At 42.5% G+C, this 22,921-nt stretch overlaps 2 gene segments (V, D, J or C); both read right to left on the bottom strand.

The window, feature by feature from the left end:
* LOC102822613 overlaps nt 1-19,420 on the bottom strand; it is a 203,798-nt gene extending 184,378 nt beyond the window's left edge. The window contains 2 exon segments of the C gene segment in view: nt 18,987-19,284; nt 19,378-19,420. Of these exon segments, the coding sequence occupies nt 18,987-19,284; nt 19,378-19,420 (341 nt within the window).
* LOC102842648 lies at nt 12,831-13,274 on the bottom strand. The segment is given in 2 exon segments: nt 12,831-13,141; nt 13,232-13,274. Coding segments are annotated over 2 exon segments (354 nt in total).
* Nucleotides 19,421-22,921: the final 3,501 nt, after the last annotated feature.

The following is a 22,921-nucleotide window of genomic DNA, read 5'->3' as shown; positions in this document are numbered from 1 at the left end:
ATTCTCAAACTGTCACTGTAACAGCATTGTTCAATCGAAATGTCAGCCTCAAATGGCAAGTTTTCTAGTTTCCATATTAAAAACAAAAACAGGTGAATAGCTTGAATTGCATTTTTATTTAACCCAATATACCCAAAATATCAATACAACTTTCAATCAAAATAAAAATTCTTCATGAGATATTTCTCTTTCGGGCTTGTCACCTTTCAAATGTTCAATGGCAAGGAGTGGCTAGTGGCTACCATATTGACCTGCACGGGTTGTCTTCCCGGTGCTGCAGAAAGCCTGGACCGCATGGTTTTTATAAAGGTTCCCTCTGGCTAGCCAGGCTGCTGCAACCTCTGAGAATCTGAACTATGCAAACATCCCTTTATTTGCCGTGGGAGTGGAGGAGGGGGGCATAAAGCAGAGTGGGAATGCTGCAGATAGGTTTTTCTGCCTCTATTGTTGTTGGTGTTCGCTATACACTCATGGTGACCCCAGAAAAATATATTGCCCTTCCTTCCACCACCCCCGTGATCAGTTACGGATCAGATCATTGTGATTCATTTGGAAATAAACCAGCAGACTCTTTCTTCTTACTCCCTCTTAGTCTGCAAGTTCCAATGAAACTTGCTCAGCCTCATTGTTGTTGTTGTTGTTATGTGCCTTCGAGTCGGTTCCATAGCAACACACCACCTTCCAGTAAAAGGTGAGAGATGTCTGAGATCAGCATTCTACTACTGCTTCACCACTACCCTGGGATCGGTGGAATTTCTAGATTCCCTAGAATCCATAGAAAGCCACCAGGCTTGGATGGAACAGGGAGAGAAAGCTCCTTTTTGTGTCGGGACATCGGTGGTTCCAGGCAGCAGTGCGCACACGCTCATCACTCTCCCCTCGCTTCATCACCCACAGGATGCAGTTATTGCTGCTCTTCACCTCCATGCCTGTGATTTTCTCTGCTCTCAAGACTGAGTCCCTCTGCAATCTGATTCGAACATGGCCAGTTGGAGGAGCCTCTCAGAGACCTTGCCCTCCTGATGCCATTACAAGTAATGTGTAGCGGATGGTGGTGGCAGGAAGCCACACAGCTTGTCTTCAGACAGCACCGTGGAAGAAGTGGGAGACTTATCCGGAAACGGGAGAATCATGAGGAGCGGTGGCCCAGCTTGGCTCTGCCTCGAGATTAGGTGTGAAGAAGAAGCCAGAGCAACTCCTGTCTCAATACAGGGGAAGGAGGACAAGGAGCTCGGCAATGAGGAGCCTCCCCTTCCGGGATATTGAGAGCAGGTCACGATCTGTGTGACTGCTTTCCCAACATGAGTGAGATGCCAGGAAGAGGAAGAAGGGGTCAAAGAGCAAGAGAAAGAATTGTGACCACAAGTTGAAAGGAGCGTGATACATGGTAGGTATTTTGAGAAAACATTTAAAGAATGTTGAAGGAATAATCATAAGAAAATAATAATGACAATTGATTGTACTATGTTCACTGATTTATTCAATCCTCAAAATAGCTCTGTGAGATAAAAGTTCTTATTCTCAGTTGAGAGAGAGGAAAGGAGGCTGTTTACATAAGTAACTTTTCCAAGGCCACACACCTAAAGAGGATTGGGATTTGAAGCTGGGTGGGACTAGCAACAATTCTCATGCTTCGTTTAGCATCTTATATCAACACAACAGTGAGTGTGGGGTCTAATTTGGAGGAAATGACAAGCACATAACAGCAATTCTTCCTCTCAAACATGTGTTCATCATTTGAACTGCGGCTGATACTACTTGCATTTCCCCAGAGACTATATTGTTGTTGTTGTTAAGTGCCCTCAAATCAGTTCCGACTCATAGCAACCCTGTATAAGGTTCCTGAGGAGCAGCTCTTGGGTTTGAACTACTGACCTGTGGTTCAAAGTCCAGTGCTGATTCTACAGTGCCACAACAACTGAAAAATCAGACCTGCTCAGCTGTGACAACATTTAAGGTTCAAGTGTCCAAAGATGTAAACTTCAGGGTTATGCTAAAGTTGCTGAGATGCTTGCCAAAAGTAAGCTTACTAGAATATTTTGCTAAAGGACCATTCCATGTTTATCATTTATATCTTTTGTAGATGTCTACGTGTCATCAGGATTGGAGGAAGACTCATTAACAACCTGCAATATGCAGATGATACAACCTTGCTTGCTGAAAGTGAAGAGGACTTAAAACATTTACTTATGAAGCTCAAAGAGCACAGCCTTCGGTATGGATTACATCTCAATGTAAAGAAAACAAAAATCCTCACCACTGGACCAATAAACAACATTCTTATCAATGGAGAAAAGATTGACGTTGTCAAGGACTTCATTCTTCTTGGATCAATTATCAACAACCATGGAAGCTGTAGTCAAGAAATCAAACGACGTGTCGCATTAGGCAAATCGGCTTCACAAGACCTTTTTAAAATGTTGAAGAACAAAGAAAGATATCAGCTTGAGGACTAAGGTACACCTGACCCAAACCATGGTATTTTCAATAACTTCATGTGCATGTGAAAGTTGGACAATAAATAATGAAGACCGTAGAATTGATGCTTTTGAGTTATGGTGTTGGAGGAGAATATTGAAAGTGCCATGGGCATAGAACCAACAGATCTGTGTTGGAAGAAGTGCAGCCAGAGTGCTCCTTGGAGGCCAAGATGGCCAAACTTTGTCTCTCATACTTCGGACATATTGTCAGGAGGGACCAGTCACTGGAGAAGGATATTATGTTTGGTAAGGTGGAGGGTAAGAGAAAAAGAGGAAGACCCCCAGCGAGATGGATTGGCCAAGTGGCAGCATCAATGGACTAAGCGTGGCAACAATCGTGAGGTTGGCCCAGGATCGGGCAGTGTGTTGTTCTGCTGTGCATAAGGTCACTATGTGTCACCACTGGCTCGATGGCACCTAACAGCAACAAGTTCAGCTATAGTAAAACATTACATGACAAAGCAAGTGATGATTGTTGACCATCTGCATTGTAACCCAATGGCACTCAATATAAGTGTGATCAGATTCTCTGTCTGTTATGACACAAAATGCCCCAAGGTTAAGGCCCATTCAAATGGGGGCCATCTTGGACCTGATACTAATGAGTCTACCTGTGTGTTACGTGTGATTTGATGCTTCTGTGGTTTGATTTAAATAAGTAGTGGTGGATTTTACGCAGCTGTCTTGTTTCGGAAACTCATTCTTTTTCAATCAAAACTATTGTCTTCTCTCTTTGATAATTTTGAACAACTTTTAGCCCATTTTCTGTGTTTCTTAATTCTGAACTCTCTCATTTATTAGCAGTGAGTGATCTTCTTGACTCTTTGTGGGAATGTGTAACAACCAGAGATATGGGAGCTTAGTACAGATCAATTTCAACCCATGATCATGATAGGGATTACAGCCCCAGTCTCTGATTCTAGAAATTAGCCTTCTCTGGAACATGTTTGGCTCTGGTTCTTGGACAGGCACTGAAATCCCAGCCCCACACCTATTGTATTATGTCTTATTTTCCAACGGGTTATGCAACATCTGTCTGTGCTCACCTTTCAATATCCTCTTCATTTCTTATTCCTAAGAAATGTTCTGTTCATATTTGGGATGGATGTATAATTTTAAATATTTTATCTTATCATTGCAGCTTGTTTAGAACTGAAGACAGTATTGTTTCAGCAAGATTTCACTCTGTGATCTCGACGTAAATATAATTGCTTGTTAAAATTTTTCTCTAGTTTTCATTAACTAACTTTTAAACATTATTTTTTATTGTGAATGAATAAAGGTTTACAGAGTAGTCATCAGTTTTACTTCCAGCAGATCATAAATTTTGCTTCATTACAATGATTGCAATCCCTTCTTGTACCTGTTAACTAATTTATTTATTTATTTTTTTAATGTTTTATTGTGAATTGTGTGATAGTCTTCATGGGAGAACATTAGCTTTACATTCATTCCATCATCTATCATTTCATTGGCATAGTTACCATCCAGTCCATGCATCCTTACCCAACTAAAGGGTGTACCCTGTAAGCCTGCACCTCTCTGCCCCACCACAGAACTCAGCCCCTTTCCATTTCCTGATCCTGAGTCCTCAGCCACACCATCTCTTGACGTTGTCTTCTCTGCCTCCATCTCAGGCCTCACCGCTTCTCTGGGAAGGATCCCGCTTTCCGCTTTTCTCCATTGATGGTCCTAGGGTCCTCCGCTCCTAGACTGAAAAGTTAATCACTCCCCTCCTTTCTACAAAATGTCCACCTTTAGATTTCCATCCCTCACAATCAGTCCTGATAACAATTATTCACCATTGCATCACAAGAGACCCATCTGTATTTCATTTCATCAGCCCTTCCTGGACAGGCTGGACACTATTCACTGGAGACTCTACCTTCCTCCACGCCCTTTGAATCTAGGTTCCCTCTTGAAAGCTTGTAAGCCAGTCACTTCTTACCTTTGTATCCCTCCCCCCATTTTGGGTAGCCAATGTTCAAGTTGCCCATCCCTGTCTACCCTTTGTGTGGAGGGGGTGGGAATAGTTCTTGCAGCAAGGATTTGTTTCCTCTTTTAAGCTACTGCATTTATAGGTGTAGGTCATGTTTACCAAATTGTATCAGATGCCGCTTTTTTCCTCTTCTTTCTTCTTCACGTTGAGCTCTGTTTATCCAGTCATAACTAATTTATTTTTTAATGTTTTATTGTGAATTATGTGATAGTTTACATGGGAGAACATTAGCTTTACAATCATCCTATCATATATTGTTTCATTGTCATGGTTACTATCCCTCCATGCATCATCAGTGAACCAAAGGTATACTGTACAAACCTGTCCCCTGGTTTACAGCACACAGCCTCTCTCTCTCTCTCTCTCTCTCTCTGGATCTAAAGTCCCCAGCTGCTCCATGTCTCCACGTCATCATCTCTGCCTCCATCTCTGGCATCACTGCTTCTCTGGGTAGGGTCCCGCTCTCCGCTCTTCACCATTGATGGTCCCAGGGACCTCCACTCCTAGACTGAAAAGTCAAGCACTCCCCTTCTTTTGCTACAAAACATCTAGCTTTACATTTCCAACCCTCACAATCAGTCTTGATAAAAAATTATTTACTATTGTATCACAAGAGACCTATCTGCATCTCCTTTCATCAGCCCCGCTCAGACAGATTGGATACTACTCAGTGGACATTCTACCTTCCTTTGCACCCTCTGGATCTAGATCACTTAGATTAGAGCTCCCTGGTTGCATTTATGACCTTATTGGATGGTATAATAAATGCATACTACTTATTATCTGTTTATTACCCCAACTGAATCTTAGTTTTAATTATTGTGGGGAAACTCTTCAAAAGATGACCTAGGGTCAGTTTATAACTTGGTTGTGTCAATGTTGGGGGAGAGGAAGGGAATAGAGTGTTCCTTTTTGAAAAGAGAGCATTTCTGGCTATGAGCTGGGACAGATTACCCTAAGAGAAGATGTAAGTCGAAGAGAACAGTTGGACTATCTTTCACTTTCTTCCTAGATTCCTAATCATGCTAACAGACCATGGTTTGTTAGGGTGCAGAACATATCAGTTTGTCCAAAAGGCACCAACTGGAGGTCTTCATGAAATCCAAAACCTTCATTCTATCATTTTCTATACTCCTGAATAACAAATACAAACAATTTACAGCCATTATCTCTAGATAATGAATGAATGGGCTCCTGGTGTGGCACTCTAGGATAAGCACCAGACAGCAAGGTTGGTTTGAACCACAAGGTTAGTAGTACAAACTCACCAGCCACTCCTTAGAAACCCTGTGAGTCAGAACTGACTTGACGGCACTTAACAACAACAATGACCGGATAGATGATTCAGTAAACTAGCCTGCCTATGTGGTTGTTAGTTGCTGTTCTTTCAATTCAATGTACATGATGGCCCCATGTACATCAGGATGAAATGTTTAGTGGGTATAGGGGAGGGAAGTTCTAGCTGCTTGGAAGATGGAAGGATGAGGGGTAGTTATTGAGCTCAGAGTTTTTCATTGTTAAAAGAATACAGTCAAATCTGGGACAGGAAGTGAAGAGGCAAGAGCTGGTCTGTCTTATGTACCAGGGCTGTTGGCAGCTACAAGCAAAAATTTTAAGTGTGGAATGAGGGAGGTCTGCATCACCGTGTAAGTCCAGGTGGCACAGTAGTACACAGCAGAATCACTTTTTTCCAGACTTCTGAGCACAATTTTACAGTTCCTTCCTGTGCCTTTATAAACATGGTATTTCTCTGAACTGAACCCTGAGTCCAACACCGCCTTTGAGCCAGAGAAGTCGTAGTAAAGGAGGCGATGTAGGGCTCTTTCCTCTTGGTATCGGTACAAGTGGACATAGTTGGTGTTCTGATCAAGATCACAAGTGATTACGATAGATGCCTCAGTTGGCCTGATAATTGACTTCTGTCTCATGTTGGAAGCTTTCTGATTTCCTACAAAGAGAACATCAACCCAAAAATAAGTTACTTCTTAGTACAGCCTTCCATTAAAAAAAAAAGAAATCCCTTCAGCACCTGTGAAACACACTTACCAGGAGCCAGGAAAGCTAGGAGCAGGACTAGAGACCACAGCATGTCTTCCCCTACTGGACCTTAGAAGAAACTGAACCAGAAGATAAGAGGTGATGAGTAAGAAGAGAATAACCCTTGAAAAACTCAAGTTTTACTAAAAAAAAAAAAGCTTCATTCCTAGAGCGAGCAAAGGACAGATGGTTAGCACTGCTCTTCCTAACTGATGAGACAGGCAGGGAGCAGTAACAGAATCTGTTTCAGAAGACTACCAAATTGTCTCCTCAGAAGTGGTGTGGTGCTGGCAGTGAGGTAATGGGGTAGCACTAGGGGAGGAGCCTGTTGTTGTTGTTGTCAGATGCCATTGAGTCGGAACCAAGTCATAGCGACCCCATGCACAGCAGAACGAAACAATGTCAGATCCTGGGCCAATCTCACTAACCCTGCCACACTTGATGCCATCAATAATGCCACCTGGCCAATCATTGATGTCAGGTGGCAGGGGAGGAGCCTAGACCTCTCTGATTCACCCTGGGTCTTGAGTGCCCCCTATGGCAGGCTGGGAGTTTGCTTTTTCAAAAACAGTGACTACAGTTCAAAGGAGCTCTGGTAGCGTAGTGGTACGAATCGGGCTGCGAATCTTAAGGTCAGCGGTTTGAAACTACCAGCTGCTCCGCGGGAGAAAGATGAGGCTTTCTACTCCCATAAAGATTTACACCCTCGGAAACCCTATACAGGGTCGCTATGGGTCGGAACCGACTCAATGGCACATAACAACAACAACAACAACAGTTCAAACACCCAGTGCATGGGATTGCTTTTTAAATTTTCCTCCTCTAAACCATCTCTCCAACACTTACCAATTCTGAAAATGGAAAATTAGGACTCCTTCCTCCCACCTCCCATGCTATGGCTTGAAAGGTAGGGCTTCAGTATTTGCTTTGCTGTGCATTCCTGACCCTATATTTGCCCCCAGTGTCCTCAGTTGAGAGGATAAAGAGAGAAAAGCAACCATGATCCTCTCCCCACTCTGTGCTTGAGATGGGGAACAATCAATGGTTGCATCTGAAGTGGACACTTGCAAGATTTTAAGACTCACTGTTGGATCAACCCTGGACTTGAAACCACAAGGTCAGCAGTTCAAAACTACCAGCTTCTCTTTGGAGTCCCTATACAGGATTCCTATGAATCTGAAGCAACTCGACAACACTTGTAACAACAACAACAACAACAAAGAGTAAGATAGAAGTACTGGTGTACAAAAAAAATAGACTATTACCAGAAAGGTCAGTAGATCAAACTCACAAACTGGTCCTTGGAAGTCCTATACAGTGTCTCTGTGAATCAAAACTGATGCCAATGGCACAGTAGGTTATGGAGTCCTGGTGTAGCATTGTAGAATAAGCACTTTTGGTACCTTGAATATACTTGATAGGGTCAGTCTTTCCAATAACTTCTTAATTCCCACCAAGTAATCAAATGGGACTATGTAAATAAGGTGTACAGAACTCTTTGGCTGGAATTGATATGTTTTGCCATTCCCGTAGGTTTAAAGGAGCATCCCAGAAGCAGGAACAGATGATCCCAGGACCATCAAGAAAGAAGAGGATGAGTGGAGTGTGAGATCCCCACCTAGAAAAGAGGCAATAGCAGAGGTGGTGGTAAAGGTGGTGACGTGGAGCAGCTGCAGGCATCCAGGTCTAGGGTCGATTAAGCTGAGTGCCTAGGGCAGGAGGCTGCCTTGTAGACTGTGCCCTTTAGACACTTACACACTGACTAAAGGAGTTTGGTAACACTAGCCTGAGCAGGGCAGAGGCCACGGGGCCACATTGCTGAGAGGCTGAAGACAGGAGTGAGGTGTGTCTGCAGTATGATCCATAAAAGGCATTTCTGACCCGAGAACAGCTGCACCTTGCATTGAGTTTATTTATTTACTTATTTTTAATGTTTTATTGTTAATTATATGATAATTTTCATGGAAAAACATTAGCTTTACATTCATCCTATTGTATATTGTTTCATTGCCATGGTTACAATCCCCTCCATACGTCATCAACCAACCTAAGGGTATTCCTCACAAGCCTGCCCCTCGGTCATCAGCACACAGCTACTCTCCCTCTCTGGGTCTAGAGTCCCCAGCTGCTCCATCTCTCCATGTCATTGTCTCTGCCTCCATCTCTAACTTCACTGTTTCTCTGGGTAGGGTCCGGCACTCCGCTTTTTTCTCTTGATGGTCCCAGGGACCTCTGCTCCTGGACTACAAAGACAACCCACTCCATCCCTTTTGCTACAAAACATCTACCTTTACATTTCCAACCCTCACAGTCAATCCTGACAACAATTGTTCACTGTTGTACCACAAGAGTCCTAACCTCATCTTCTTTTATCAGCCCCGCCCAAACAGATTGGATATTGCTCAGTGGAGATTCTACCTTCCTCTGCACCCTCTGGATCTAGGCTCCCTCATGAAAGCTTGTAAGCCAGTCATTTCTTGCCTTTGTAGCCCCTCAATTTTGTGTAGCCAAATTCCAAGTTGTCCATCCCTGTTTACCCTGTGTATCGAGGGAGTGGGAATGGTCCTCCTTGTAAACATTTGTTCCCTCTTTTGAGATACTGCATCCATAGGTGTAGGTCATGTTCATCAAATTGTATCAGATTACTCTTTTTTTTCTCCTCTTCTTTCTTCTTCTTCTTGAGTTCTGATCATCCAGTCATTGAAACCAGGTCAAGTGGGGGTGTTCTTGTTCCTATGCCCTGTCTTCTTATGAGCTGGATGCTTCACTCTCCACTCTAGTCCTCGGTGGCTATGTCACTGACTCTGGGCACAGGATTCCAGAGGTCTTGCCACACTTCTGGCCAACCAGGACTCCACCCAGGTTCACAAGATTATATTGAACATGGTAGGGCTTAGCTCACAACTTCATTGCTGTTTTCCCCTCACTTCCTCTTATCGGTGACGAACGTGGTCACCAACCAGAGTGTGTATTCCCATTGAATCTTATTCTTAGAAGGGGGTTTGCCCTGAGGGGACTCGACCACTTGGCTTGATGTCTCCTGGAGAGCAACTTGCTTGTTCTTTTAGTAATCAGTCAGACTGTCTATATTGTTTTTTTATTTTTCCTGTCGGTCTTTCTTTCAAGAAGTGTCTTCTGTTCTTCTAGCCGCTTCAGGCTGGTCTGCTTTTCCTTTCAAGTGACAATTTCCCACCTCAGAAGATTCTGGTTGGAATTCAGGATTCCGTCTATGGTCTCATGTAATCCAGAGGATCCACGTGAAGGCTCCTTTACCAGGCACATTGGAGCCCCGGTTTAGGTATTTCAATCAGTTATAGGCAGAAGACAGACTTACAAGCTTTCTATGGTGATATTTCTGCCATTCCTTTCTCTCCCCTTCAAGTGTCTATTTTATAATGGTATGCCAGGAAAACCAAGATTCAAAAGACAGCCAAGCATCTTAACATTATTTTCCCCCTTTTCCCCATTCCAACCATATATCAATCCCTGTGTCCCAGAGCCCTGATGTCCCAAGATTGTGCATACATCATTATTTACTTCTGTCCCACTTAGCCCATGCAAACCTGCCTAATTGTTTTTCCATCTGCTTTGTTCTTCCATACCCCTCCCTCTTTTTGTGTATTGCCCCCCTCCCTAGCACCCAAACTATCCTGTGTCTATTCTATACCCTGTGCTTCTCCTTCCCCTCCCTCCCCTTACCTCATCGCGCACATCCCGGTAACCAGCAAAGAATCCACCTCCCCCTTTAGTATGGGATCTTTTCATTATTCTTTTATAGTAGTGGTCCTATGCAGTACTTCTCCTTTTGTGACTGACTAATTTCACTCAACATAATGTCCTCAAGGTTAATCCTTGTTATATGGTGGCATGCAACTTCTTTGTTATTCTTCAAGATAGCATAATATTCCATTGTGTGTATGGACCAGTTTGTTTATCCATTCTTCAGTTGATGAGCAATTCGTCTGTCTCCATCTTTTTGCTATTGTAAATAGTACTGCTCTGAACATTGGTGTGCATATATCTACTCGTGTTATGGCTAGTATTTCTATTGGGTAAATACCAAGTACAGCAATTGCTGGATCATAAGGTATTTCTATTTTCAACTTTCTGAGGTAATGCCATATTACTTCCTGAGAGGTTGGATCCTTCTGCAATCCAACCAGCAATGCAGAAGTGTCCCAGTCTCTCCTTATCCTCGCCAGCATTTATTGTCCTCTACTTTTTTTTTTTATCTTTGCTGTTATTGCTGGTGTGAGATGATATCTCATTGTTGTTTTGATTTGCATCTCTCTAATAGCTAGTGACTATAATCATTTCTTCATGCTTGTTGGCTGCCTGGATCTCGTCCTTGGTGAAGAGTCTGTTCATGTCCTGTGCCCATTTTTAACTGGGTTGTCTCTTTCTTGTAGAGGTGTTGTAGTTCCCTATATATTTTTAGAAAGGAGTCCCTTGTCTGATGTGTCTTTGCAAAAGATTTTTTGCCATTCTTTGGGCTTCTTTTTTACTCTTCTGGTGAAGTCTTTTGATGCATGTAAGTTTTTAATTTTTAGTATGTCCCAATCATCTATTTGCCTATGTTTGTCAGTGTAGTTTTCAAAATGTTTGGTAGACTGTGTATTCCCTGAATTAATGCCCTCACATTTGTTCTGATTTTTTCTTTGATGGCCTTCATAATCCTGGGATTCACATTTAGGTCTTTAATCTATTATGAGTTGGTTTTTGTATAAGATATAAAGTGAAGGTCCTAATAACTAAGTTTCAATGAGGCTTATGTTTTCTTTGTTTCCCAATTCAGTCTCTCCTACTGGACTGATAACACTCCCTACTTTAATCAAATTTTTATTATCTGTTGATATTAATAAGGTAAACAAAAACAGTTATACACTGAACAATAGAGCTCATTATGCTGATTATGACTTATTGGTAAGTTTTGAAATCAACCAATCTCATGTTACCAATATAACAGATCATTGTGCTATTTAAAAAAATCCAGATGAGTAAAGACCCTTCAGACTGAATTGCAACATAAGTCAGGAGAATTTGCAAAGCACTGGGCCAAGACCTTGGATATGTACTATCAGCCATCCCAAAATGAGTGTGAATTGCATCTGAAAGTCTTTATTGATGAGCACCGGAAAAAAAGCGGGAAAAAAAACAAAAAACATGATTACCATGATGTTTGTTGTTGTTAAGTGTCATCGAGTCGGTTCCGACCCATAGCGAGGGTGTAAATCTTTACGGGAGTAGAAAGCCTCATCTTTCTCCCGTGGAGCGACTGGTAGTTTCGAACCGCTGACCTTAAGGTTTGCAGCCCGATTCGTAACCACTACGCTACCAGAGCTCCTTTGATTACCATGATACTACATAACAAGTATGTCTTCTAGTAAAGACACTGCATTTCAACATTGCAGCATTGCTGTGATGCTCACTCATTTATCATGAGAAACCGGTTTAACTAAATGGGGATATGATGCATTCCTACTTCTACACACCTTATGTATTTAAGAGTGTCACCCACCTCTGCCATATGCATGGTATGCAGTATTGCTTTTGATGTACAGTCCTGACAGGCATGGGCAGGGATTCAGAAGCTTTCATGTGCCCTTTTCTACCATGATGTCTCTAACTACAAAGATCAAGGGACCAATATGAAGATTCTGCTGAATTGCTACTTATATCAATCTTGATTCTATGCATAGAAACTAAGGTAATGATCCTGGTTAGTCCATACATCTCTTAGACCACTCATTGAGACGAACTTGGACCAGAACTCCTTAAATGCCTGCCTTCCATAGACCCTCACTATAACTGGGGACTACAATGACAATTTGAATTTCCGGGTCTCAGTGTTAGTTCAAATTATGTCTCCAACAACCATTTGAGAGATCTGTGCATTCTCCTGCCCTTAGTGTACAGTTACTCAGGTAAATGGTCATAGAGCCTCCAGGGAAATTATTTTGGTATATGTTTCTGTTATTGTTTTATTGCCATCCACTCGGTCCCTACTCATAGCAACTCTGCATAGGGTTTCTGAGGCTGTACATCTTTATAGGAGCAGAAAGTCTCATCTTTCTCCCATGGAACCGCTGGTAGTTTTGAACTGCTGACCATAAGATTAGCAGCCCAATTCATAACCACGACACTACCAGAGGGTTAGGTGTTGAGCTCAGAGTTTCTCATAGTTACGAACACCATGAAATTAGGTACAGGAAGTGAGGAGACAAGTGCAGGTCTGTCTTATGTACCAGGGCTGTTGCTAACCACATACACAAAAAAAATTTAAGTGTACGGTAGGGTAGGTCTGAATCACCGTGTCAGTTCCAAGTGGCACAGTAATACACACCAGAATCACTTTTTTCCAGATTACTGAGTACAAATACACAGCTCTTCCTTGCAATTTCGTAAGCATCATATTTCCCTGAACTGAACCCTGAGTCCAACACCACCTTTGAGTCACGGAAATTGTAGTAAAGGAAGCGTTGCAGGGCTCTTCCCTCTTGGTATCGGTACCAGTGCACGTATTTGGTGTTCTGATCTGGAAGATCACAAGTGATTGCGACCGATGCCTCAGTTGGCCTGATGATTGACTTTTGTCTCATTTCCATGTTGGAAGCTTTCTGATTTCCTGCAAAGGGAACATCAACAAAAATGAGTTATTCCTTACTTCAGCCTCTCATTTAAAGAAATCCCTTCAGCACCCATGAAACACACTTACCAGGAGCCAGGAAAGCTAGGAGCAGAACTAGAGACCACAACATGTCGTCCCCTATTGGACCCTAGAAGAAAATGGAACTGGATGATAAGAGCTGAGAGTAAGAAGAGAATAATCTTTGGAAAACTCAAGTCATACTAAAAAAAAAAAAAAAAGGACCATTCCTAGAGCAAGGGACAGATGGTTAGCGCTCGTCTTCCTAACTGATGAGACAGGCAGGGAGCAGCAGTAACTGAAAGTCTGTTTTAGAAGACTACCAAGTTGTATCCTCAGAAGTGGTGTGGTGCTGGGGGTGAGGTAATTGGGTGGGACTAGGGGAGGAGCCCAGGCCTCTCTGATTCACCCTGGGTCTTGAGTGCCCCCTATGGCAGGCTGGGAAGTTTCTTTTTCAAAAACACCCAGTGCATGAGATTGCTTTTTAAAATGTCCTCCTCTAAGCCATTTCTCCAACACTTTCCAATTCTGAAAATGGAAAATTAGGATTCCTTCACCAAACCTCCCATGCTCTGACTGGAAAGGTAGGGCTTCAGTATATTTGCTCTGCTGTGCATTCCTGACTCTCTCCAGTGTCCTGAGGAGAGAGGATAAAGAGAGAAAAGCAAGCATGATTCTCTCCCCACTCTGTGCTTCAGATGGCGAGTGATCAATTATTGTATCTGAGGTGGACACTTGCAAGATTTTAAGACTCACTGTAGGACCAGCCGTGGACTTTCAACCATAAGGTCGGCAGTTCAAAATTACCAGCTGCTCTTTGGAGTCCCTATACAGGGTCTCTATGAATCTGAAGCAACTTGACAGCACTTGTAACAACAAATAGTCAGATGGGAGTCCTTATGTAGTGTTGTAGAAAAAAAACAATACATTGTTAACAGAAAGGTCAGTGGCTCAAACTCACCAACAGCTCCTTGGAAACACTAAACAGTGTCTCTATGAGTCAAAACTGATGTCATGGCTCTAAAAAACAATACAGTTATATATGGAGTCATGGTGTGACATTGTAGAATAAACACTTTTGGTACCTTGAATATACTTGACAGGGTCAGTCTTTCCAAGAACTTCTTAATTCCCACCAAATACTCGAGTGGGACGATGTAAATAAGGTGTACAGGACTCTTCGGCTGGAATTGGTTAGTTTTGCCATCTCCCTAGGCTTAAAAGGAGCCATCTCAGAAGCAGGAACAGATGATCCCAGGACCATCAAAAAAGAAGAGAATGGGTGGAGTGTGAGATCCCCACCTAGAAGAGTGGAAACAGCAGAGGCAGTGGCAAAGGCGGTGACGTGGAGCATCTGCAGGCGTCCAGGTCTAGGGTTGATTAAGCTGAGTGCGTAGGGCAGGAGGCTGCCTTGTAGACTGTGCCCTTTGGACATTTACACACTGACGAAAGGAACTTGGTAACACTAGCCTGAGCAGGGCAGAGGCCATGGGGCCACATTGCTGAGAGGCTGAAGACAGGAGTGAGGTGTGTCTGCAGTATGGCCGACAAGAGGCATTTCTGACTCGAGAACAGCTGCATCCTGCATTGGGTTTATTTATTTACTTATTTTTTTAATGTTTTATTATGAATTATATGATAGTTTGCATGGGAAAAATATTAGCTTTACATCCATCCTATTGTATATTGTTTCTTTGACATGGTTACAATCCCCTCTATGCATCATCAACCAACCAAAGGGTATTCCCCCACAAGCCTGTCCCTCGGTCGTCAGCACACAGCTACTCTCCCTCTCTGGGTCTAGAGTCCCCAGCTGATCCATTTCTCCATGTCATTGTCTCTGCCTCTATCTCTAACATCACTGTTTCTCTGGGTAGGGTCCCACACTCCGCTTTTTTCCCTTGATGGTTCCAGGGACCTCCGCTCATGGACTACAAAGTCAACCCACTCCATCCTTTTGGTTACAAAACATCTACCTTTACATTTGCAACCCTCACAGTCGATCCTGACAACAATAATTCACTATTGTACCACAAGACTCCTAACCCCATCTCCTTTCATCAGCCCCACCCAAACAGATTGGATACTACTCAGTGGAGATTTTACATTCCTCCGTGCCCTCTGGATCTAGACTCCCTCATGAAAGCTCATAAGCCAGTCATTTCTTGCCTTTGTACCTACTCAATTTTGTGTAGTCAAACTCCTAGTTGCCCATCCCTGTCTACTCTGCATATCAAGGGAGTGAGAATGGTCCTTGCTATAAACATTTGTTCCCTCTTTTGAAAGACTGCATCCATAGGTATAGGTCAAGTTCGTCAAATTTTATCAGATTATTCTTTTTTTCTTCCTCTTTCTTCTTCTTCTTCTTCTTGAGTTCTGATCTTCCAGTCATTGAAGCCAGGTCAAGTGGGTATTATCTGCAAGTGTGGGTGTTCTTGTGCATATGCCCTCTCTTCTTATGAGCTGGATGCTTCACTCTCCACTCTAGTCCTCTGTGGCTATGTCACTGACTCTGGGCCCAGGAGTCCCCAGATCTTGCCACACTACTGGCCAACTAGGACTCCACCCAGGTTTACAGGAGTCTAATGAACATGGTAGGCTTAGCTTGCAGCTTCATTGCTGTTTTTCCCTCACTTCCCCTTATCGGTGATGAACATGGTCACCAATCAGAGTGTATATTCCCATTGAGTCTTATTCTTAGAAGTGGGTTTGTCCTGAGGGGACTTGATCACTTGGCTTGATGTCTCTTGGACAAACACCTTGTTTATTCTTGTAGTAATCAGTCAGACTGCTTATATTGTTTTGTATTTTTCCTGTCAGTCTTTCTTTGAAGAAGTAACTTCTGTTCTTCTAGCTGCTTCAGGCTGATCTGCTTGACCTTTCAAGTGGAAATGTCCCACTTCAGAAAATTCTGGATGGAGTTCAGGATTCCATCTATGGTCTTATGTAATGCAGAGGATACACATGAAGCCTCCTTCACTGGGCACATTGTAGCCCTATTATAGGTATTCCAATCAGTTATAGGCTGAAGATGGACTTACACGTTTTCTATGGTGATATTTCTGGCTATTCCTTTCTCTCCCCCTCAAGTGTCTATTTTATAATGGTATGCAAGGGAAACCAAGATTCAAAAGACAGCCAAGCATCTTAACATTATTTTTCCCCTTTTCCCCATTCCAGCCATGTCTCAATCCCTGTATCCCTTAGCCCTGTTTTTCAAGATTGTGCATACATCATTATTTACTTATGTCCCACGCAAACCTGCCTAATTGTTTTTCCATCTACTTTGTTCTTCCATTACCCTTCCCCTCCTTGTGTATTGCCCCCCTCCCTAGCACCTAAACTATCCTGTGTCTATTCCCTACCCTGTGCTCCACCTTTCCTTCCCTCCCCTTACCCCACTGCCCGCATCCCAGTAACAAGCAAAGAATCCTCCTCTCCCTTTAGTATGGGTTCTTTTCTTTAGTCTTTTACATTAGTGGTCCTATGCAGTATTTCTCCTTTTGTGATTGACTAATTTCATTCAACATAATGTCCTCAAAGTTCATCCATGCTATGTGGTGGCTTGCAGCTTCCTTGTTATTCTTCAAGGTAGTATAATATTTCATTGTGTCTATGTACCAGTTTGTTTATCCATTCTTCAGTTGATGGGCAATTAGGCTGCCTGCATCTTTTTGTTATTTTAAATAGTGCTGCTATGAACATTGATGTGCATATATCTACTTGTGTTATGGCTTGTATTTCTTGTGGGTAAATACCAAGTAGAGGAATTGCTGGATCATAAGGTATTTCCATTGCCAACTTTCTGAGGTAATGCCATATTACTTACCAGAGAGGTCGGATCATTTTGCAACCCCACCAGCAAAACATGAGTGTCCCAGTCTCTCCACATTCCCACCAGCACTTGTTGTCCTCTACTTTTTTGATCTTTGCTGTTATTGCCAGTGTGAGATGATGTTTCATTGTTGGTTTGATTTGCATGTCTCTAATGGCTAGTGATCTTGAACATTTCTTCATAAGTTTTTTGGCTGCCTGGCTCTCCTCCTTGGTGAAGAGTCACTTCATGTCCAGTGCCCATATTTTAATTAGGTTGTCTTTTTCTTGTAGAGGTGTTGTAGTTCCCTATATATTTTAGAAAGGAGTCCCTTGTCTGATGTGTCATTGCAAAAGATTTTTCCCATTCTGTGTGTTCATTTTTTACTCTTCTGGTGAAGACTTTTGATGTATATAAGTTTTGAATTTTTAGTATGTCCCAATCATCTATTTTGTCTACTTTTGTCTGTGTAGTGTTTACAATGTTTGATAGTCTGTGTATTCCCCAAATTAGTGCCCTCACATTTATCCCTTTGTTTCATTGAAGGCCTTCATAATTCTGGAATTCACATTTAGGTCTTTAATCAATTATGAGTTGGTTTTTGTATAAGGCTTGAGGTGAAGGTCCTAATAACTAAGTTTTAATGAGACCTATGTTTTCTTTGTTTCCCAGCTCAATCTCTCCTGCTGGACTGCTAACACTCCCTACTTAAGTCATATTTTTAGTATCTGTTCATATTAATAAAGCAAACAACAGCAGTTATACACTGAACAAAACAGCTCATTATGCTGATTATGACTTATTGGTGAGTTTTGAAATCAACCAATCTAATGTTATCAATATAACAGATCATTATGCTATTTTGAAAAATATCCAGATGATTAAAGCCCTTTCAGACTGAATTGCAACATAAGTCAGGAGAGTTTGCAAAGCACTGGGCCAAGACCTTGGATATGTATGATCACCCATCCCAAAATGAGTGGGAATTGCATCTGAAAGTCTGTACTGATGAACATTGGAAAAACAACAAAAACCACAATCACCAGATTCATAGCCACATAACAAGTACGTATTCTAGTAAAGATGCTACATTTCAACATTGCAGCATTGCTGTGATGCTCACTCATTTCTCATGAGAAACTGGTTTAACTAAATGGGGATATGATGCATTCCCTACCTCTACACCCCGTACGTCTTTGAGAGTGTCTCCCACCTCTGCCATATGCATGGTATGCAGTATTGCTTTTGATGTACAGTCCTGACTGGCATGGGAAGGGATTCAGAAGCTTTCATTTGCCTTTTTCTACCATGATGTCTCTAACTACAAAGATCAAGGGACCAATATGACGATTCGGCTGAATTGCTATTTACATCAATCTTGATTCTATGCACAGAAACTAGGGTAATGATCCTGGGCAATCCATATATCTCTTAGACCATTCTTTGAGACGAACTGGGACCAGAACTCCATAAATGCCTGCCTTCCATAGACCCTCACTATATCTGGGGACTACAATGACAATTTGGGTTCCCATGTATCAGTGTTAGCTCAGATCATGTGTCCAACAACCATTTGAGAGATCTGAGCATTCACCTGCCCTTAGTGCACAGCTACTCAGCTAAATGGTCATAGAGCCTCCAGGGAAATTATTTTGGTATGTGTTTCTGTTGTTGTTTTATTGCCATCCATTCGGTTCTGACTCATAGCAACCCTGCACAGGGTTTCTGAGGCTGTACATCTTTATAGGAACAGAAAGCCTAATTTTTCTCCCACAGAACCACTGGCAATTTCAAACTGTTGACCATAAGATTTGCAGCCCAACTCATGGCCACTACACTACCAGAGGGTTAGGTATTGAGCACAAAGTCTCTCATAGTTAAGAACACAGTGAAGTCAGGTGCAGGAAGTGAGGAGAAAAGAGCAGGTCTGTCTGATGTAACATGGCTGTTGGCAACCACAAAAAAATTTTAAGTGTGGGTTAGGGTAGGTCTGAATCACTGTGTCCTTACCAAGTGGCACAGTAATATACACCAGAATCGCTTTTTTCCAGATTACTGAGTACAAATACACAGCTCTTCCTTGCATCTTCATAAGCATGGTATTTCCCGGAACTGAACCCTGAATCCAACATCACTTTTGAGTTGTGGAAGTTGTAGTAAAGGAACCGTTGCAGGGCTCTTCCCTCTTGGTATCGGTACCAGTGGACATACAGGGTGTTCTGAAAATCACAAGTGATTACGAGAGATCCCCCAGTTGGCCTGATGATTGACTTCTGTCTCATTTCCATGTTGGAAGTTTTCTGACTTCCTGCAAAGGTAATAACAATCACAAAAGGAGTTATTTCTAAGTACAATCTCCCATTTTTTAAAAATCCCTTAAGCACTCATGAAACACATTTACCAGGAGTCAGGATAGCTAGGAGCAAGACAAGAGACCACAGCATGTCTTCCTCTATTGGGCCCTAGAAGAAAAGGGAACTAGAAGAAAAAAAGTGATGATTAAAAAGAGTATAACCCTTGCAAAATTCAAGTGTTACTCAAAAACAGAAAAAAGAGGGTCATTCCAAGAGCAAAGGACAGATGGTTAGCACTGCTCTTCCCAAGTGATGAGACAGGCAGGGAACAGTAACCGAATATCTTTCAGAAGACTACCAAGTTGTCTCCTCAGAAGTGGTGTGGTGCTGGGGGTGAGGTAATGGGGTAGAACTAGGGGAGGAGCCCAGGCCTCTCTGATTCACCCTGTGCCTTGAGTGTCCCCTATGGCAGGCTGGGAGGTTTTTTTTTCAATGAGTGTGAATAGAATTCAAACAGCCTGTGCATGGGATTGTTTTTAAATTTTTCTTCCTCTAAATAGCGTAGTGGTTACGAATCGGTTTGCGAACCTTAAGGTCAGTGGTTCGAAACTACCAGCCGCTCTGCGGGAGAAAGATGAGGCTTTCTACTCCCGTAAGGATTTACACCCTCGGAAACCCTGTACAGGGTCGCTATGGGTCGGAACCGACTCAACGGCACTTAACAACAACAACAACAACAAACCATCACCCAGCAGACTGTGGAAATCATGGGACAATATCTTTGATATCCCATGCGAGTAAACTTTTACTAAAGGTAATACAGAAATGGGGGCAAACATACATTGACCGAGAACTTCCAGAGGTGCAACCTGGAATCAGAAGAGGATGTGGAATGAGGGATATCATTGCTGATGTCTGATGGATATTGGCTAAAAACCATTGCCAGAAAGGTATTTACCTGTGCTTTATTGACTACGCAAAGCCTTTCGATTGTGTGGATCATGGCAAGCTATGGGCAATATTGCAAAGTATGAGTATTCCGGAGCACTTCATTGTGCTCATGAGGAATCTACACATGGACCAAAAGGCAGTTGTTCGAACAGAACATGGGAACACTGAATAGTTTAAAATTAAGAAAAGTGTTCAACAGGGTGGTATTCTTTCACCATACTTATCCAACATGTATGCTGAGCAAATTGTCCGAGAAGATGGGTTATATGAAGAAAAACGTGACATCAGGATTAGAGGAAGACTTATTAACAGTCTACGATATACAGATGATAAAACGTTGCTTTCCTAAAAGGGAGAAGGACTTTAAATATTTACTGATGAAGAGCATAGACCACAGCATTGGGTATAGATTGCATCTAAATGTAAAGAAAACAAAAATCGTCAACATTGGACCAATAAATAAGATTCTTACCAACGGGGAAAAGAGTGAAGTTGTCAAAGACTTCATTCTTCTTTGATCAACTATCAACACTGATAGAATCGGCAGTCAGGAAATCAAATGATGTATTGAATTAGGCAAATCTGCTGTACAAGACCTTTTCAAAGTGTTGAAAAGCAAAGATGTCAGCTTGAGGACTAAGATACACCTGACCCAAGCCATGGTATTTTCATAACCTCATATGCATGCAAAAACTGAGCAGTGAATAAGGAAGACGGTACTAGGATTGATGTTTTCTAGTCATGGTGTTGGAGGAGAATATTAAAAGTGCCATGGGCTGCCAAAAGAACCAATAAATCTGTTTTGGAAGAAGTGCAACCAGAGTGTTCCTTGCAGGCCAGGATGGCCAAACTTCATCTCTTATACTTCGGACATATTGTCAGGAGGGATCAGTCGCTGGAAAAGGATATCATGTTTGGTAAGGTGGAGGGCCAGAGAAAAAGAGGAAGACCCCCAGTGAGAAGGATTGGCAAAGTGGCAGCATCGATGGACTCAAGCTTGGCAACAATTGTGAGGTTGGCCCAGGACCGGGCAGTGTTTCCTTCTGTTGTGCATTGGGTTGCTTTTAATTGGTACTGACTCAATGGCACCTAACAACAACAAACAACAAGCCATCACCCCTACATTTTCCAATTTTGAAAATGAAAATAGGACCTCTGCTCCCCCCACCCCCACCCCCATCTCCCATCCTCTGGCTGGAAAGATAGGGCTTCAGTATATTTGGTCTGCTGAACATTCCTGACTCTATTTTTGCAACCAGTGTCCAGGGGTGAGAGGATAGAGATGAAAAGTAACCATGATTCTCTGCCCACTCTGTGCTTCAGTTGGGGAATGATCAATAGTTTCATATTCAGTCAACACTTGTAAAATTTTAAGACTTACTGTAGGATCAGACTGGACTTTAAACCACAAGGTCGACAGTTCAAAACTACCAGTTACTCCTTGGAAACCCTATGCAGCTTCACCAGGAAACTGAACTAACTTGACAGCATTTATTATAAGGAGGTCGGAATGGTGTAGAGAAAACACTGGACTGTTAACAGACATCTTGGTGGATCAAATTCACCAACCACTCCTTGGAAACCCTATAGGGTTCTCTCTGAGTAGAACTGACTCCATGGCACTTAAGAAAAGCATAGTAGAATATGGAGTCCTGGTGTTGCTCTGTAGGATAAGGTACTTGTGGTTCCTTGAATTTACTTGATAGCATCAGTCTATCCAATATCTACTTAATTCTCACCAAGAGATCAGGTGGGACCATGCAAATAAGTTATACAGGACTCCAAGGCTGCAGTTAGTTCATTTTGCCGTCTTTCTAGGTTTAAAGGAGCCTTCTCAGAGCACGGACAGATGATCCCAGCACACCAAAAAGGAAAATGAGGAAAGGAGTGTGAGATCCCCACCTAGAAAACAGGCAACAGCAGTAGTGGTGGTAAAGACGGGGAGCAATTGTAGCCATCCAGGTCCATGGGTCAAGTAAAGCTGACTGCCTAGGACAGGAGGCTGCCTTGGATTGTGTGTACCCACGGATCATCTGTCTGTGCTTCTGAGAAGGTTTCTTTAAACCTAGAAAGACAGCAAAATTTGCACTGACTAGAGGAGCTTGGTAACAGTAGCCTGAGCAGGTCAGAGGCCATAATACCACATCGCTGAAAGGCGGAAGACAGGAGTGAGGCATGTCTGCAGTATGGCCCACAAGAGGCATTTTTTACTGGAGACAGCTGCATTCTGAGTTAGTTTTGATCCTGAGTTGTACCCTGGCCATTTGCCTAATAAACCCTAGAATTGTGAGTAGTGTTATGAATTTTGTGTGGCCATTGCAATGGATTATTGAACCCAGATGTGAAGCAGAGAGATGGTTGTTGTCAGAATAGGATAAAGAAGGTTGTAGGGTGGATGCATATCTGGCATCTACTGCTTTATAGGAATGGGTTTGGGGCTGATTGTGAATTTGATTCTCTTTCCCCATTGTGAAGCCAGAGAAATTCCTGCATGACTCCATAGGGTTTTTGCAGCATTGACTGCTAACTGCAAGATTAGTATTTCAAACCCTCCATCTCCTCCTTGGAAATCCTATGTCTATGAGGCAGAACTGACTCGATGGCACTTACCAACAATGACAGAGTAGTATATAAAGAACCTTGGTAGCCTAGTGGGTTATTCATTGGGCTACTAACCCCAAGATCAACAGTTTGAATCTA

This window comes from Chrysochloris asiatica, unplaced genomic scaffold (assembly GCF_000296735.1).
Source record: "Chrysochloris asiatica unplaced genomic scaffold, ChrAsi1.0 scaffold00006, whole genome shotgun sequence".
In the NCBI taxonomy this organism is placed as follows: Eukaryota; Metazoa; Chordata; class Mammalia; order Afrosoricida; family Chrysochloridae; genus Chrysochloris; species Chrysochloris asiatica.
The sequence above is the reverse complement of the archived record's forward strand: the minus strand, read 5'-3'. Positions and strand labels throughout refer to the sequence as shown.